Source organism: Macrobrachium nipponense, chromosome 18 (genome assembly GCF_015104395.2).
Source record: "Macrobrachium nipponense isolate FS-2020 chromosome 18, ASM1510439v2, whole genome shotgun sequence".
NCBI classification, from domain to species: Eukaryota; Metazoa; Arthropoda; class Malacostraca; order Decapoda; family Palaemonidae; genus Macrobrachium; species Macrobrachium nipponense.
In genome coordinates, this window is record NC_087211.1 from 88,031,834 (window position 1) to 88,050,276 (window position 18,443).

General features: G+C 32.8%; 2 protein-coding genes across 2 annotated transcripts; both read left to right on the plus strand.

The window, feature by feature from the left end:
• The first annotated feature begins 2,292 nt into the window (after positions 1-2,292).
• Positions 2,293-4,659, plus strand: LOC135196876 (C-type lectin domain family 4 member E-like). The gene is made up of 4 exons (XM_064223650.1): positions 2,293-2,422; positions 2,844-3,065; positions 3,916-4,009; positions 4,411-4,659. Exons 1-4 carry the CDS (start codon positions 2,341-2,343, stop codon positions 4,556-4,558), a joined length of 546 nt encoding a protein of 181 aa, XP_064079720.1. The 5' UTR covers positions 2,293-2,340; the 3' UTR covers positions 4,559-4,659.
• A 3,271-nt stretch (positions 4,660-7,930) lies between these two features.
• LOC135196707 (C-type lectin domain family 4 member C-like) lies at positions 7,931-13,900 on the plus strand. The gene is made up of 5 exons (XM_064223540.1): positions 7,931-8,067; positions 8,845-9,066; positions 11,546-11,639; positions 12,989-13,026; positions 13,079-13,900. Exons 1-5 carry the CDS (start codon positions 7,977-7,979, stop codon positions 13,168-13,170), a joined length of 537 nt encoding a protein of 178 aa, XP_064079610.1. The 5' UTR covers positions 7,931-7,976; the 3' UTR covers positions 13,171-13,900.
• Positions 13,901-18,443: the final 4,543 nt, after the last annotated feature.

An 18,443-nucleotide genomic window follows, 5' to 3' on the forward strand; every position in this document is an offset into this window, starting at 1 on the left:
ATTTATATTATATATATATATATATATATATATATATATATATATATATATATATATATATATATATCTATATATATATATATATATATATATATATATATATATATATATATATATATATATTTATTTATATATATATATATATATATATATATATATATATGATATATATTATATTATATATATCTCTATATATATATATATATGTATATTATATTATATATGTATAACTGAATCACGAAAGTTAGGAACGTGATAAATCCATAAATAAAGATATATGCCACGAAGGAAAATAAACGACGGAGTATCCGCGAGACCTTTCGACGTCCAAACGTCTTCTCAGGCCACCATCTCAACATGAAAATATCAATTTTTTCTTCTATGTTTTTACGAGCATTGCGCATTGCCAGTCCCCAATATTTGGATCAAGAAATTGAATACATAAGAAAAATAGGGAAAGATTTATGCTATCCTTCACATATATTAGATATTTGTTATAATAAAGCCCACAAAAAGTTTTATAGTGTAAGTAACACGCAGAAAGAAAATTCTAAGAACATTCTTAGTTTGCCTTATTATAACGGATTTGAAACCATTAAATCATTGTTAAAAGCTTTTAATGTCAACCTTGTTTTTTCTATTAATAACACACTAAAAGGAATGTTAATAAAAAATGGCCCCAGAGAAAGCAACAACATAATATATAAAATTCCATGTATGGATTGTCCCTCATTATATCTCGGACAGTTTAGCAAGGGCCTAGAAGTAAGGCTAAGCCAGCATAAATATGCTGTAGAAACTGGGCAAACATCTAGTGCCATATTCATTCATTTAAGTGAAAACAACCACCGAATAAATTGGTTTGGTAGTTCAGTAATTGCAAGGTCAAGAGATGTCTTAACACGAAATCTTTTAGAATCTGCTTTAATACAACTTACTTTTCATTGTAATTTCAATGTTAGTCGTGGCTTTTTTCATTTAGACCCTTGTATTTGTAACATGTTTAAGAATGACCTCAAAGATATAATTACAGACTTAAATAAAAATTAGTTGCCTTAGAGTTATCTTCGTTGTAATGTATGTCTAACATGTATTGTGAATATGTATTGTGAATATGGTTTTGTTTACCAAAGTTCTGAATAGCAGTCACCTATAATCCTTTAATTGTTTTGTCCTTGTATCTGAGATGATTGTTTTAAATTTTTAATTGCACCCGTTGTTTATGCTTTTTTGGGAAGGTTACTCATCCTCCAGGTGTGTCAGATTCTAGGTACTAATCTCTTTATAATCCCTATCTGTCAGTTATACGAATCTTCTTGTTTTGTCTTTTTCCTCATGTATATCAGTTCAACTGCTTAATAAAGGACATTTGGACGTCGAAAGGTCTCGCGGTTACTCCGTCGTTTATTTTCCTTTGTGGCATATACCTTTATATATATATATATATATATATATATATATATATATATATATATATATATATATATATATATATATATAATATATATAAAGTGAAGTAGACATATACTAATAAAATTCTTCGGCAATGCACTCATAAATTAATGAATGTACTTTATGTACGTGCAAATTCTGCACCAATATACAATATCTGTAATTACCTTTATGGTTCCCCACTGGTCTGAAAGGCAACACTTAAATTCTTTGCACCTGAGATAAAATAGGAAAGATATTCTTATGCATGGTTTTTAATATTTGTTGTACATTACAGAGCAGTAATATTCGTATTAATATGAACTGAAACATGAAGATATTTTAGGCTAATGTGTATAATATTATATGCTTCGCTTTATCGCAATAAGCAAAACCTTAAGTAATAAATTTAATAAAGCAAATTAGAGTTTCTATCCAAAGTGTTTTGCTTGGTAAAGCTAAATGAATTTACTCTTGTTGTTGTAACTACACGAGATAATGTGTAAGAAAAAACATAAAAGGTGAAAAAAGTTTGAAAGTCAGAAAATGAAGGCAAACATAGGAGTGGTGGGTTATAAAAAGCAATGCACAACATCTGAGTCATAAGAAAGATTTTACTATAAGTTGTAAAATTATATAGCGGGGATCATAAAAAATAAATCCCCGGACCGTCAGATATGAGTCGAATTATGCTACCAAAATCTGGGAAAATAAGAATTGGTTATCAGGTAGCAGAACAGTTTGTTTTCCCTGAACGGAAGTGACGCAGATCTTACCTTTTATGACGTGATATTTTTGCAGCTTTGCGAACGAAAGTGGCATTATATAAAGAGGGAGTCGGTGTCACCCAATCATTAGGTGGATGAGATCTTACCAGGTAACCAGGACACCTACGGAGCCGTGAGCATCATGAAGTCCCTTCTCTTCACTTTACCACTGCTGGTGCTCCTCCTGACGCCAGCTGTGGACATGGCGATGGTGTCATCCACAGGTGATTTTTTAAAAAAGAAATCTATATTAAAATTTACTATCATTCATTTAGTGTGATCATCAACACCGGTTTATGTCTTGAAGGTGAAATATGACTGTTTCAGTAGCTCTATCTTTTCATTATATACCAAGCAAGTGTGTGAGTATAAATATATAGATAAATAAATAAATACATACATACACACTTAAAAAAAAAAAAAAAAAAAAAAAAAAAAAAAAAATATATATATATATATATATATATATATATATATATATATATATATATATATATATATATATATATATATATATATATATATATATATATATAATCCATTGGCGAGTAAGCAAGTATACGTTTATCCTCCAAGTTTGCTGGCCCGACGAGCGAAACATAACAATAACAATGATAATAACTTCTAATAACTTCTTTCCATAAGCTTCTTGCCCCGACAACTTCACACCACTGGATGGCCGTTGTATCTTCATAGCCACCGACGTCTATCTAGACCCCAGGATAGAAAATGCCAAAAACTGGACCAGGGCGCGTGACCTTTGTACTTCGATGTTCGGTGAGGGTGACCTCTGGGAAACTGACCTGGCAATCGTTGACGTCCCTTTCCTGGAGACTTTCTGTTCTCACATGGCTGAAAACCTACCAGGTAGAGGTTGATTGTTTTTTTCTTTTTTTAAGTTTAAGGAAAATCTATTTCTGATTTCGTTTTATTAATTCCAGTGAAGCGAGAATTGTAAAGGGTTTTAGCTTCAAGATTTTTGTTTTGTTTCGTTTAAATCTCGCGAGTGAAAGTAAAAATATATTTCTTTTATCTGAAGGATTAATGCCTTCATTCTTTCATCATCCAGTAGTCTTATAGATCCAGAGAATTTCAAGCTTGCAAAGTTTCCAATACATCATAATTCGTGTTTATCCCATGCATTTATAAAAACAATTCCACAACATTCGCTTTTCAGAAATACCAGTGTTTTTATGCTAAAATTTTTTTATTTTTCCTTTGAGAAATCTATTTTTACCCTCCAAGAGGTCACTTGATCACTTCCTTAGGGAAGTAGTTCTTTTATCGTTTCTTCCAAATATATCATATAATATAATATTATATTATATTATATAATAATAGTATCAATAGATAATATATATAGTATATTTATTTCTGCAGGTCCGCCCTAAACACGGGCATTGGGCATCCCGTTTAATTAACTGACCTTGGCATTAGAAAAATGCATATAAGACGCTTGTTGTTGTTTGAGGTTAAGCCGGCCTTATGCCAGCACGGGCTCTTGCTCTTAAGAGCAGCCCGCAGTAAAACTCCAAAATCACCGCGGGAGTCTGACGTTGCATCAGGAACCCCGAACTGAATGATTTGCTGTGAAGAAAACCTAAAATGCCTGTTTCTTACAAAAAATATTTATTGTTACTTCATTATTTATGGAAATCCCCTTTAGCTTGTACACTTAAGATATCATATGATGTTATTAAATAACTGTTATCGCCAGGAATGAAAGGGTTAACATTCTGGATCGGTTCTCAGAAGGTCGAAGGTCAATGGACGTGGATTGACGGGTCACCCATCAGCAACATGTCTTACGTGTGAGTCAAGTCTATTATGCGTTTCAGAGAGAGAGAGAGAGAGAGAGAGAGAGAGAGAGAGAGAGATAGAGAGAGAGAAGAGAGAGAGAAGAGAGAAGAGAGGAGAGAGAGAGAGAGAGAGGAAGAGAGAGAATTGTTATAATTTTAAGTCTTGAGGGAAATATACAGAGGAATGTCTCTCCCTATGATAAAAAAATCCGCGAGAGAGAGAGAGAATTGTGATTATTTTAAGGCATAAGAGAAAATGTGCGAGCGTATATTTCCTATAATAAGATCGTACGAACTGAAGAGAGAGAGAAAAGAGAGGAGAAGGAGAGAGAAAGAGAGAGAGCGAGAGAGAGAGAGTAAAATTTTCCAGGACCGACACTAGTCTCACACATCCAATTTGATCTCTATCGCAGGTGGCACAACTCTCACCCATCTTCCACGTTACCCGATGGGCTCACTGGCTTGCTCGTGCCCTCTGGGGCATTTAATCGCTTGTACATGTTTGAGTCGGAGCCGTCCTGGAAGGAGCCGTCTTACCTCTGCGAGGCCAAGAGGAAGTAAACGAGAGGCCGTGGCGGTTCCTGTAGATTCCTTAATTGAAGGGTTTAGGAATTTTTAAGTAGTTGATTTTACTAAGCTAGAAGTCTCTTTAAAAACTAATCTATAAAATATGATTGTTTACTTATATCTATTGTTCCTGACGAAATCATTTGTATTTGATGTAAATCTGGAAGAAATGACAATGATCTATACATATGTTGTTTATTTCTAATTCTTTACTCCCGACACAATATTTTTTATTTGGTTTAAATCTTGAAGGAATTATTTATTCATAACTGGACCTCTTTCTAAATAGGATGTTCAGTTTATTTAATTTCATGAATAGAATAAACCTTTAGTAAATTCCTAAATTTGTGTCTCAGATGTTAACCTTACCGTAGTACCAAATTATGTATATGTATATATATATATATATATATATATATATAATATATATATATATATATATATATATATATATATATATATATATATATATATATATATATATATATATATATATATATATATATATATAATACTATAATGACAAACCTTGAAAAACGGTAGGTACAACAAAAATATTGTGTGAATATAACCACCTTGAAAGGTTGAAAGAAACGGTCGATGTCAAAATTATTTTGGGAATAATGACCGAACCCTCAAAGTACATAAGTATTAAGTATCACCAAACTACCCATGACTTGGAAAGTAGGTCGAGGTTAAAAGAATATTTGAGGCAACTAATCACAGTCGTCTAAGGCACAACCTACAAAATTTCATCAAAATACGAGACAAATTTAACCTGACCTGATAACTTGGAAAGAAATATTTCGGAAAAATAATCCCAAATTTCAAGGCACCTACTTATCAAGTTTTATCAAAATCATGAGGATAACAAGTAATAAATTTTGTAATAAATGGTGGCTTTGAAAAGCTGGAAATAATGTTTAAAAATTTATGTGAAAGAACCGCCAAACCTCGATAATATCAATTGATACCAAGAGAAAAAATATTACTGTCGCCTATGCCATGCACAGATATCATACCATGTACAGACAAGTGGGACTGCCATACACCCTGAAAAGTGCTGGCCAAGAAAAAGAAAAGAAAAGAAAAAAAAATCAAAGTTCTCTGGGACGACTGCACTATAAGGACTGACCATGTTATGTAGGTCCGAAGACAAGACTTAATCCTGGTAAATATCTGATAGATGCAGCCCCACCCTTGGACATAAGAGTTAATGACGAAAGAAGAAAAGAATCTAGATCATCAAGATGGAAGTATGGGCACTATGGGTAGCTGGACTGAAAATAGTGCCAACCATCTCAGAATATTAAGAATAATAGCAAAGGACCTCTAGAGCAACCTGGAGAGTTCAAGACAAACATCCTCAGAAAGTGTTCTATTGGCCAAAGCAATGGCAATTAGGAACGTGTTGGAATCCTAATTCCTAAACACGAAAAAGGGTAGAAGGCGTCAGACCCTCAGGGGGGCGAAGTTGCAGTGCATATCCAGATTCTGGAATAACAAGATAGCGAGGCTGTTAGAAAAAGTTGAAAACAACAACAGGGTGATGAACTTGAACGCATAGAGAATCCAAAGCATTTTTTATATATTTAAGATACGTTTCGAGTTATTCAAAGTTGTAATAACGATAATAACGGTAACTATAGCAATAATTTTGTTATTATTGTTATGATTGAAATTAAAATCACTCTTAACAAAAGATATCCCATCGGCTTAAAAAGAAAAGTAACAAAGAGTCACCATACTCATTGACCCATTCAGTGACAAGAAATCACAGCAACCATATCGATCCATATAGGAAACCACTTCCACTTGGTCGAACACGCACGAATTCAGATTTCACAATCAGACTTCTGAAAAAACCATTGGAACCAGACCATGCAACATGAAACAGAAAACCCCACTTTGGTAATCAGCTAATCCCCAGTAAAAAAAAAAAGGATGATAACACTTCATCAGTAGATTCTTCAGGGAGAAATGACAGAGAGAAATAACCTACCAACCATTCCACAGGATTGAGGGAAAATTACTCTGCTGGGAAAGTTCGACGTCGCCTGATGATGAGGCAGAGGAAAGAATTTCCAGGTGGTTTGAGTTCAGAGGATGAATTATTAACGAGGCCCTTGTCTCGTTTGTCGTCCATAGGGATGCCGGACTCCAACGGTATCTGAGTACTCTCCGACCATCTTCATGGTAGGGGCTGGGATTAGCAACCTTCTTATGAAACCCATAACCTTAGAAGGTAATGGTAACGCATTCTGCAGTCTTGACTCCATACATACTTACATTATTACATACACAACGCTTAAGTTTTGTATTTTTTGATGTTTTTTTCTTTTTTTTTTCTTTTAAATGTTGTCATTAATAATATTTTTAATGAGTGTGTTTTAATTTTACAGACTGGTGATGCACTGGGTTTATGTGCGAAACGTTTCCTCTTTGTAATAAACCATGGATTTTATGACTTTTATGGACAATGCTGTTTATCAATACATACACACACACACACACACATATATATACCAGATATATTATATTATATATATATAATCTATATTTCACTAACATATAATAAGATATATAGGTATATATATCTATATATATATATATATATAGATATTATATATATCATATATATATATATAGGGTATAATTCAAGGCGAGGTAGACACATACTAATAAAACTCATCTGCGGTTATACACACATATACACTTATGTACGTGCAAATTCAGCACCAATCTGGCAAATCTGTAATATTTGTTGTACATTACAGGGCAGTAATATTCGTATTAAGATGAACTGAAACATGAAGATATTTGAGGCTAATAAAGCAAATTAGAGTTTCTATCCAAAGTGTTTTGCTTGGGAAAGCTAAATGAATTTACTATTTTGGAAACATGCAATTGTCATCATTGTTGTAAGTACACCAGATATACAAAATATGTTAAAAAAAACAGGTGAGAAGTGTGTGAAATTAAAGTAAAAAACAACGAATAACGATGACAGCGTTAAAAAATAACGTACATAAGAAGTCAGAAAATGAAGGCAAACACAGAGTGGTGGGCTATAAAAAGCAATTGCGCCCAAAACATCTGAGTCATAAGAAAGATTTTACTATAAGACTTTCGAAGTTGTAAAATTATATAGCGGGGTATCATAAAAAAGAAATCCCCGGACCGTCAGATATGAGTCGAATTATGCTACAAAAATCTGGGAAAATAAGAATTGGTTATCAGGTAGCAGAACAGTTTGTTTTCCCTGAACGGAAGTGACGCAGATCTTACCTTTTATGACGTGATATTTTTGCAGCTTTGCGAACGAAAGTGGCATTATATAAAGAGGGAGTCGGTGTTACCCAATCATTAGGTGGGGGAGATCTTACCAGGTAACCAGGACACCTACGGAGCCATGAGCATCATGAAGTCCCTTCTCTTTGCTTTACCACTGCTGGTGCTCCTCCTGACGCCAGCTGTGGACATGGCGACGGTGTCATCCACAGGTAAATGATATTCAAGAAATGTGTCTCAACTTTGAACTTGATGTTTATGAGAGCCTCTTCATTTTGCGATTTTGGAATGTAGTGGAAAATTGCTGTTGCGGGATTCATTTGTCTCACATTTTGTATTACGGTTGAACGAATGAAAACAAATTTTAGGAACAACTATCATTACTGTTACTGAAATGCTTCGTATATTTTTTTGATCCTATTATTCAAAAAGAAATCTACATTAAAATTTCTTATTTAAATATCTATGAGAGGTTTTCGTTTGTTTGCTGTGCTAATAATAATTCATTCAGTGTGGTCATCAACACCGGTTTATGTCTTGAAGGTGAAATATGACTTTTTCCGTAGCCCTATCTAACGTCTGCCAGGCAAGTGTGTTTATAAATATATAAACAAATAAATAAATACACACATACATGCACACACTTTCATATGCATATATATATATATATATATATATATATATATATATATATTATATATATATATATATATATATATATATATATATATATATATATATATATATTTATTTACAAACACACATAGATATATATTTTTATCCATGATTATAATCACTTTAGCACGTGATTCATTTATCACGCATATCCACAGGTGAAAAATAAGAGGCGGGGTGTAGGTCCTGACCGGTTTCGACTTTATTTCCAAGCCATATATATACTATATACCAGCACCTTAATTAATTTCGCGTGTAGGCTATTCTTCCTAACAAGAGTGCTAGTAAACAAGTATACGTTCATATCCTCCAAGCTTGCTGCCCCGACAACTTCACAACGCTGGAAGGACGGTGCATTTTCATCGCTACCGATTACTTCTTTGCCCCGAGCATGGTACCTGGTAAGAACTGGACCAGGGCACGTGAACTCTGCACTTCGATGTTCGGAGAGGGTGACCTCTGGAAAGCCGACCTGCCCATCATTGACGTTCCATTTCTGGCGGCGTTTTCTTCTCACATTGTTCAAAACTTGCCAGGTATGATGATGTTGTTTTGGTTTATCTATTGTTAAGAAAACGTACTTTCTTATCAGTCTATACAGTGTACTTCAGAGATCACTGGGTCTTCTTTCTAGTTTATAATGGGGTCTGCTTAAAATACTTAAATTATAGCTGAGGATTGGTGTAATGTCAAGTTCAAGAAGTTGTACAGTTAGGTGTGAATAAGCAGTAGGGACTTTTTAAAAGAACACTTACTTTATTTTCACTCTATACAATACACTTCAGACAGATCACTAGGTGTTATTTCTAGATTATAATGTGGTCTGTTTAAAATATATAACAGACAGCTGTGAACTGGAGTAGAAGCAAGTTCAAGAACTTGTACAGCTAGGTGTGACTGACCAAAAAAGACTTATGACAAGTAATAGGCAGAAAGCAACCCAGCTGGGACGAAAGTGACTGAAAAAAAAAAAAACCTTCAGTATTAACTACGCTAGGCCACGCAAGGCAAAATATTTTGGTGGATCGTCTTCAAGGGGCTTTTGTTAGCAAGGGTTGTACGTGAAAAATACTAGCTTAAAAATTATGCAAAACTCCTAACTTGAGATTCAGTTTCTTGAACGCATTTCAATTGTCTGAATTATCCATCATTGTTAAGAAATTTCGGATTAGGAAGAAGTAAGTTTTGAGGGAAAGTGAGAGAAAATTACCATTACGTGCACGTACTTTTTCTTTGTATAATATTGCGATATATTCAGAATTGTGTTAACGAGCATTTTAATGAAATGGCAATGGTATATTTTAATCGACGTTTAGAATCTTGCCAGGAATTGTGCCTCCAAAATTAATTAAGGGTAGAAGACAAAATGAAGCAGATATTTAATATCCAACTGGAATAATGCCTATATACCTGTCTACCTTTTCTACAAAAGATTTACATTCGGACCTCAAGGTATAATCACGTGAAGAAGAATGAGTGAAATTATCAAAAATGATTATGTAAGTCATTGACAATAATAGCTAATAATATTTTGCGAGACTGAATAGTCTTGTGTTTTAAAAGTACATTTTTTATTTCCCTTCATTTACTATAACTGACTCATTACTGTTTTTTGGGCGAAAGGAAAATCCATAATTTTTTCTCTAAATCCTATGAATCAACTAAATTCCTTAATATATATATATATATATATATATATATATATATATATATTTGTTTGAGAATTACATAGCTTTTAAGAATCACTCTTGTTCATAGCAGCTCTAGAAAGCTCATTCTGATATCCTCCCACATTTTTTTTTATGTTATTTTTTTATATGATTTATTAGATAGTAGTTCTGATATTATTTTCCCCCGTTCTAGAATGTTTTCTCCACTGGGACCCCAAGGCTTGTAGGAATGCAAAAATTTATTTATTTCCCACTCATTCTTTACATATCATGCTTTTGATATACCTCCAAGTACTTTTGGTTTCTTTGAACCTTTTGAAATGCTGCATATGCAGCATATAATATATACGTATTATATATATATATGTGTATATATATATATATATATAATATATATATATATATATATATATATATATAAACTATGTTTATATCAACACACACACACCCATATATATATATATATAATATATATATATATATATATATATATATATATATATATATATATATATACATATATGTGTGTGTTTGTCGATATAAATATAGTTTATATTATATAGACTTTTATACATAGATATATAAATATATGTGATATATATATATATATATATATATATATATATATATATATATATATATATATATATATTTGATAAAAAAAATTATTTCAATAATTAGTCGTCACCAATAGAAATGTTTATCTTTACAATAAAAAAAATAATTCTCTACTATCACCAGAAGGTATCCAGACGCTTATCCATCATAAAAGAACAAAACTGTCAGTTACTTCGCTGTCAAATCCAACGCCTTATTTTTTTTTTTTTTACTTTCCTAGACACCCAAGGGATTTAACCCAGTATGTATACATCTTTGCGCCGTGTTTAGTACAGCCCCTTGATGATGAGCGTAAAGACATAAACAAAAGGCTGTCATAAAGATAACGACCCCCAAGAAATATTAGTCCTACATAACGACCCCAGAAAACCACTGAGGGTCGCTAGTTAGGATAGATCCTTCTTATTTCCGCAGTGACCTTCAAATTATAAAAATAAAATAGACGACCATCGCAAAAGAATATATACAAACCCTTCAATGTGCGTGGGAGCCGAGTATGACGCAAACAGTACTACATGAATTAGTTAATGCTTAGAAATATCATTGTTACATCTCCTGGAGTCATTTCCTGCAAGGGTGTAGGTGGGTAGGGAGAGATGAATTCTCGGGATGAAAATATTCATTTTTTTCAAGCTATTCACATTGCCTATGGCGATATTTTTCCTTATGCGTATATGAAAATGTATAAAGTCGCTGATCTATCGTTATATATATTTACTGCCATCAGGGATGAAAGGATATATTTACTGGGTCGGTTCAGAGAAGGTTAATGGCCAGTGGAAGTGGATTGACGGGACGCCCATCAGCAACACGTCTTACCTGTAAGTACTGAGGAAGAATGGATCTTTTATATAAGAGAGAGAAGAGAGAGAGAGAGAGAGAGAGAGAGAGAGAGAGAGAGAAATTGCCCTAAGGTGGTAATAAGATTAGAAGAAGATAGACAAGTTTTTTCCATGTATTCATGAGAGATAATAAATGTTCAGCTCTCTTAGCTAACACACATACACACAAACATACACACATATGTGTGTGTGTATGTGTAGGTGTATACATAAATATTATATACATCAAATGCAAGAGGCATAGAGAGAAAGGACATACATGTATGTTTCTGCATTTCATGACAGATATGGTAACATCTAATTTTTGTTGTGCTTGAGAGAGAGAGAGAGATTGCTCTCAAAGCTAATACACACACACGCACTCACTAAACCACACACACACACACCGACACACACACACACACACATATATAGTATATATATAACAGGCAGACCGGGAGGGGCAAATTGAAGATATACAAAGAAGAAAACTAGGAGCAGCAAGAGCTTTTGAGGTTCTGAGAAAAAACGTTTGGTCAAGGCATGAAATCAGCTTGAGAACTAAGATGAGAATATTCAATGCAGTAGTACTACCAGTCCTGATGTATGGCTCGTCCACCTGGGCACTGACCAGAACAGAGGAGAAAAGGTTGGATGCTTTTGAGATGAAACTGCTGAGAAGGATACTTGGCATTAAATGGGATGATTATGTTAGAAATGAAGACATCAGGGTGAGATTGAGGCAAAGGCCAGTCAGTACCAGGTTGAAGAGGGGAAGGCTGAAATGGTTTGGACATGTTGAGAGGATGGATGGGAATAGAGACCCCAGGAGAGCACTGAGAGCAGTACAAGTAGGAAGAAGACCGCTAGGCAGACCAAAGAACGAGGTGGATAGACAAATAATTGTCAGGGATCTTGAGGATGAAATCCAAAACTAGAGGAAGCAAGGGAAATGGCTCGGGATAGAGACAGATGGAGAGGAACTGTATCAGCCTTATGCCACTGGCCAGTGGCGGGAAGATAAAGTAAAGTAAGTAATATATATATATATATATATATATATATATATATATATATATATATATATATATAATGTATGTATGTGTGGTGTGTGTGTTTGTGTATGTGTTTATGTATGTGTATGTATATATAATATATATACTTAAATGCCAGAGGCGTAGAGAGAAATAACACATGTTTCTGCATTTCATGAAAGATATAGTAACCGCTAGTTTTTGTCGTGCTATAGAGAGAGAGAGAGAGAGAGAGAGAGAGAGAGAGAGAGAGAGAGAGAGCACATCCCCAGAACCCACAATTGCCTGACGCATCCAAATTCATCCCTCCGGCAGGTGGCACATCTCTCATCCAGCATCCGCCTTATCTGACGGTGGGGGGTTTTCCCCCCCACCCCCCCCCCCCCAACGGCATGAATGCCTAAGTTCCCTCGGGGGCATTCAATCGCTTCTACATGTATGAGTACGAGTCGCCCTCGTGGGGGCCGTCTTACCTCTGCGAGGCCAAGAGGAGGTAAACAGCAGAGAGGAGTCTATTCTAATTCAACTACAAGCTATGATAGATTCCTCACTACTGTTTGTTTTAAACTAATTCAGCTCCATCTATCTATCATAGATTGTAGTTGAATAATTTTAAACAAACAGTAGAGAAGAGTCTATCATAGTTTGGAGTTGCATTAGTTTTAAACAAACAGTGGAGAGGAGTCTATCATAGATTGTATTTGAATTAGTTTTAAACAAACAGTGGAGAAGTCTATCATAGTTTGGAGTTGAATTAGTTTTAAACAAACAGTAGAGAAGAGTCTATCATAGTTTGGAGTTGAATTAGTTTTAAACAAACAGTGGAGAGGAGTCTATCATAGTTTGGAGTTGAATTTGTTTAAAGACAGATACTTTTTGATGTGGATAACTGTTGGTGGTATTTAAATCAAATAAATCAAATAAATCAAATATCCATTGCTTTTTTTCTTATCACTCTGTAAGACAAATTTTGATTTGATGATTCTTTATGGAGTGTTTTTTTTGTAAAACAAATTATTAACAAATTGTTACAAATGCATGATTTTATTTAAAACTGCTAAAAACTAAAAACATTATTCAGTATACCAGATTTTATCAGTAGTCCATTAAAAAGACTACATATGCTGACGAACATAATGTGTATTTGCATAAAAGAAACATACAGCATTCTGAAAAACTAACCTGAAGATATTGTATGAATGAAATAAATTCTGTCCAAATGCTGAATTCTTGTCTTAATTGGTCACCTTTAGAATTTAAGTATTTCAATATCTATGCCCATGTGCTTGCAGAAACGTACGTGCTCACCAAGAAGTACACGCACTTACATAAACAAACACACTCACAGTATTTCCCTATCTATCTATTTATCTATTTATATATATATATATATAATATATATATAGTATATATATATATCATAATATGTTAACATAATTATAGTTATATATATTTTATATATATACATAATATATCATATATAAGTAATATATATATATATAAATTTTATATATATAAATATATATATAATTATATATATATACATATATATAATATATATATACTAATATATTATATATTTTTTATATATATGCTATATATATATAATATATATATATCTATATATAATATATACTATATATATATACCTATATTATATATATATATATATATGATATATATATATATATAATATCTATATATTATATATATGTAACATATAATCAATCTATATATATAATATATCTATTAATCTTTTTTAAAAATCTATACATATATATATAATATACATAATATATATAAATCCTTATCCTATATCTCTATAAATATATATATGTATCTATACATATCTAGTCATTATATATATAATAATTCTAATAAATTTATATAATATTACATATATCTATTAATAATATAATTTATATATAATACAGATATAACTATCTCTAATATTTTATAATAAATTAATATATATAATATCTTAATCTATTATAAGAATCATGTATATTAATACATTCTTAATCTATGTATAGTATATATGATTAAATATATCGATATATTATATCTACAATATCTTATTATAAATTATATATAATATAATATATTATATAATTATAAATTAAAATATTATATATAACAGTTAGACAAGAAAGTGCGTGGAGAACAAGCAAACACGCAGAAGGTTAATCTTGAAGGGAGGACAGTATTAAGGCAGCCAGAAGGAATGACTCTAATCTAGAAATATCTGACGAAGCAGCAGTGGAACAATCACCCGAATGAGCAGTCAAAACAAAGCAGAAGCAATTATGAGATATGAGTGGAAGTCTGTACACTACAGAAGGCAGAAACGAATATGCAATTTTCGGAAGTGTCTAAGAAGAAAAAAAAAGACTTGGCGTGGGTATGATATAGTACATGTGTAGGGGTTCGGTTATTGATACATTAGAGGAAGCTGAGAGCTTTCAGAACAGGAATAGTAATTTGGAGAACAACTGATTGTTCAAGAGGGAAAAAAACCTCGAGATGTTGGAGCAAGATTTACAAAGAACTGTGCAGATATAGGGCCTTCAACAAGTAACGAAAAGGAAATACAAAGAAAATATGGACCCAATCTCTCTCTCTCTCTCTCTCTCTCTCTCTCTCTCTCTATATATATATATATATATTATATATATATATATATATATATATATATATATATATATATATAAAGAGAGAGAGAGAGAGAGAGAGAGAGAGAGAGAGAGAGAGAGAGAATTTGTGCTATGAACCACTTGCTAAATGAAGTTGACTAAGATGAACGAGGGAGAGAAACTGCCATAACAATTCTGTAAGAGAAGCTCATCCAATTATCATGAGAGTTATCATAACTTTCAGTGTTTGGATTCGCAAAACTAGTTTCCAAATTCTGTTAAGTCTGAATTTCCAAAGATCTCCAGTTTTAATCGCTTTAGTATGTATGAAATATTAAGAAATAAAATACTGTTTCATCGCTTTACATATGAAATATCAAAAAAATAAAATACTGTTTAAGCACCTTTTATATGAAATATTAAAAAATAAAATACTGTTTAATATTGAAAAATGAAATACTGTTGAATCACCTTTTATGAGAAATATTAAAAATAAAATGCTGTTTAATCGCTTTGAATATGAAATATTAAAAAATAAAATACTGTTTAATCACTTTTTATATGAAATATTAAGAAATAAAATACTGTTTCATCGCCTTACATATGAAATATTAAAAAATAAAATACCGTTTAATCACCTTTTATATGAAATAAAAAAATTTAAATGCTGTCTAATAGCTTTATATATGAGATATATAAAAAATTAAATACTGTTTAATCACCTTTTCTTTGAAATAAAAATTAGATACCGTTTAATTAATCGCTTTATAAAAAAAAACGAAATACTGTATAATCACCTGGTTAAATCAAGAGACTTAACTTGAAAAAAGACTTAATGAAAATATCTTGTTTCATAAAAGAGAATGGCAAAACCAACTCATATTGTGAAATGCAAGAAAGATTGAAGACCTGGGAGTATTGCCCAAGGCAGGATGAATGACAAAACACTGATATTTTTAACAGCGTGCAGTGTCATATTGCTCAAAAACTTCTGTAAAAATGAAAACTTCACGACTGTAAATTAAACTTTTCCCACTTCAATGAGAGCCGGAGTCATTGCAATATTACGGCACTTGGGCAGCAGAGGAGGAGAAGATGTCAATCAGATGCCATTTTTTAGCCCGAGATGAGATTCGGATGGAATCAGGGGGTTGCAGATAGCTAAGACTTCCTTTTTACACCGAATTGGATATTCATCGAAACCCTGCCAATATTAGCATTGGAATCTCAGGCGAATGCACTGGGGGCAACCTGGCGGGTGTGTGAAGACGGACGTGGTGTGAGGTTGCGTTAGATAACCGAATGAAATCAGATTCCCGATAAAGGACGGAGATAAAAAAAAAAAATGATAATGTATGGTTGTTCTGGTAAGTGTTAAATCCAACGGCGGATTAGCGGTTTTGAGAAATGGCAATAATGTCTGATAAACAACAGACACTTCCATTTTTTTTTACTGTGAGATAAGTGGTACGTATTTTAGTTAAGATCACTCTCCGATAAAAAGTGTTTCTTGGAAGACTTCCATATGGTTGTTCTGGTGAGTGTTAAATCCAACGGCTGATTAGCGGTTTTGACAAATGGCAATAATGTCCTGTATAAACAACAGACCGACCTCCCATTTTTTTTTTAACTGTGAGATAAGTGGGTACGTAATAAGTTAACGATCCAATCTCTGATAAACAAAAAGTGTTTTCGTTAGAAGACCTCCATAGCCGGTTTTATTGATAATAAAAAAGCTGGTCGTGCTGGGTGACAGGGATTCACAAAAGGGTAACTATACTAGATTTAAACCGCGAATGGTTCCTATTTGCTGAAATTGCTAGACTTCAAAAAATAAATTTGAAGTGTTATAAGAACTGATAAATGTGACTGTGAAACAAGTTTAGGCTGTTTGTTTGGCTAGGAGTACAGATTACCTTGATGGTTACAGATCTCACGCGAGAAAAATGAATTACTGAGGGCGTCACTGACAAAAAGAAGGAATGGAGAAAATGTGCTTTATCTGCAAAGAAAGCTCAGAGAATATAAAAAGGAATATATAGAATACACTTGACGTAATAACCAGAATGTACGCCCATGGCCTTTGTAACCTATTAACTTCTAAATTTCCAAATATATTTAGATCAAACTTCCAATAAAGGCATTGAAATCTAAAATAGGAAATGAATGAAGAAAACCCACTTTCTTTGTGGGTTTCGGATGAACATTTGGAGGTAGAACTAGAATTTCATAGACACGAATAGATTAGAGAGGCAGACAAGAAGAGGCGAAAAAAATAACCTGATGTAAACATTCTCACGTTTCCACGTTGCAGCTTTAAGAGAATCATAACTATACATTGATGTAAATGGTCAGAGAAGTAGCGTAATGATATAGGATATGGATTAGGAGATTATCATCAGAACTGCTTCAGAATTAGGAGAATGAATTAGCAAAGAGAGAACTCATAATCACATGAATCAATAAAATGGAAAAATAAATCCGCAATAACATGTCTGTTTGATTTTGGCATTTAAAATACAAAGCAGAAAGCTTTCGATGACATGCACGGTCCTCCTTGTCAATCTTAGATTGTCAAGGAGAACAGTGCAGATCATCGAAACTTTCTGCTTTGTATTTTAAAAAACAAGATCAAACAGACATATAATTGTGGATTTACTTTTCCAAAGAGAGAATTAATGTAAAATAAGAAGCAAGTAAAAGGAGGGAATGGAGATAGTGAAAATCTCATCTCTATAGCATACAACCAAGACATTCAGGGAAAACTGACGCTTGGGTTAGATGAAGCGAAGAATAATCTAACTGAATGTATGCGTATTCAAGCTCTTATATTAATCTAAAAAAAATAATGCCTTGCCTAAGTAAGAGGGAAGTCTTACTTAAAAATGACTTATGCAGAATGGAAATGTGTTAAAAAAAAAAAAAAAACTAGATAATCATAATTTACGACAATCCTCGCGAGTGAGCCAGTTCCCCAGAATGGTTCATATATGAATGTCTACCATTTCCAAGGTACCTGAAAATGCATCAGGCTTTGATTAAACCGACGGTTCTAACCCTCTTCTCCAACACGAATGCTGGAAGGGGGAACGAAACTGCCCATATAACAAGGCCACAATTGCATCCCGGAACACAAA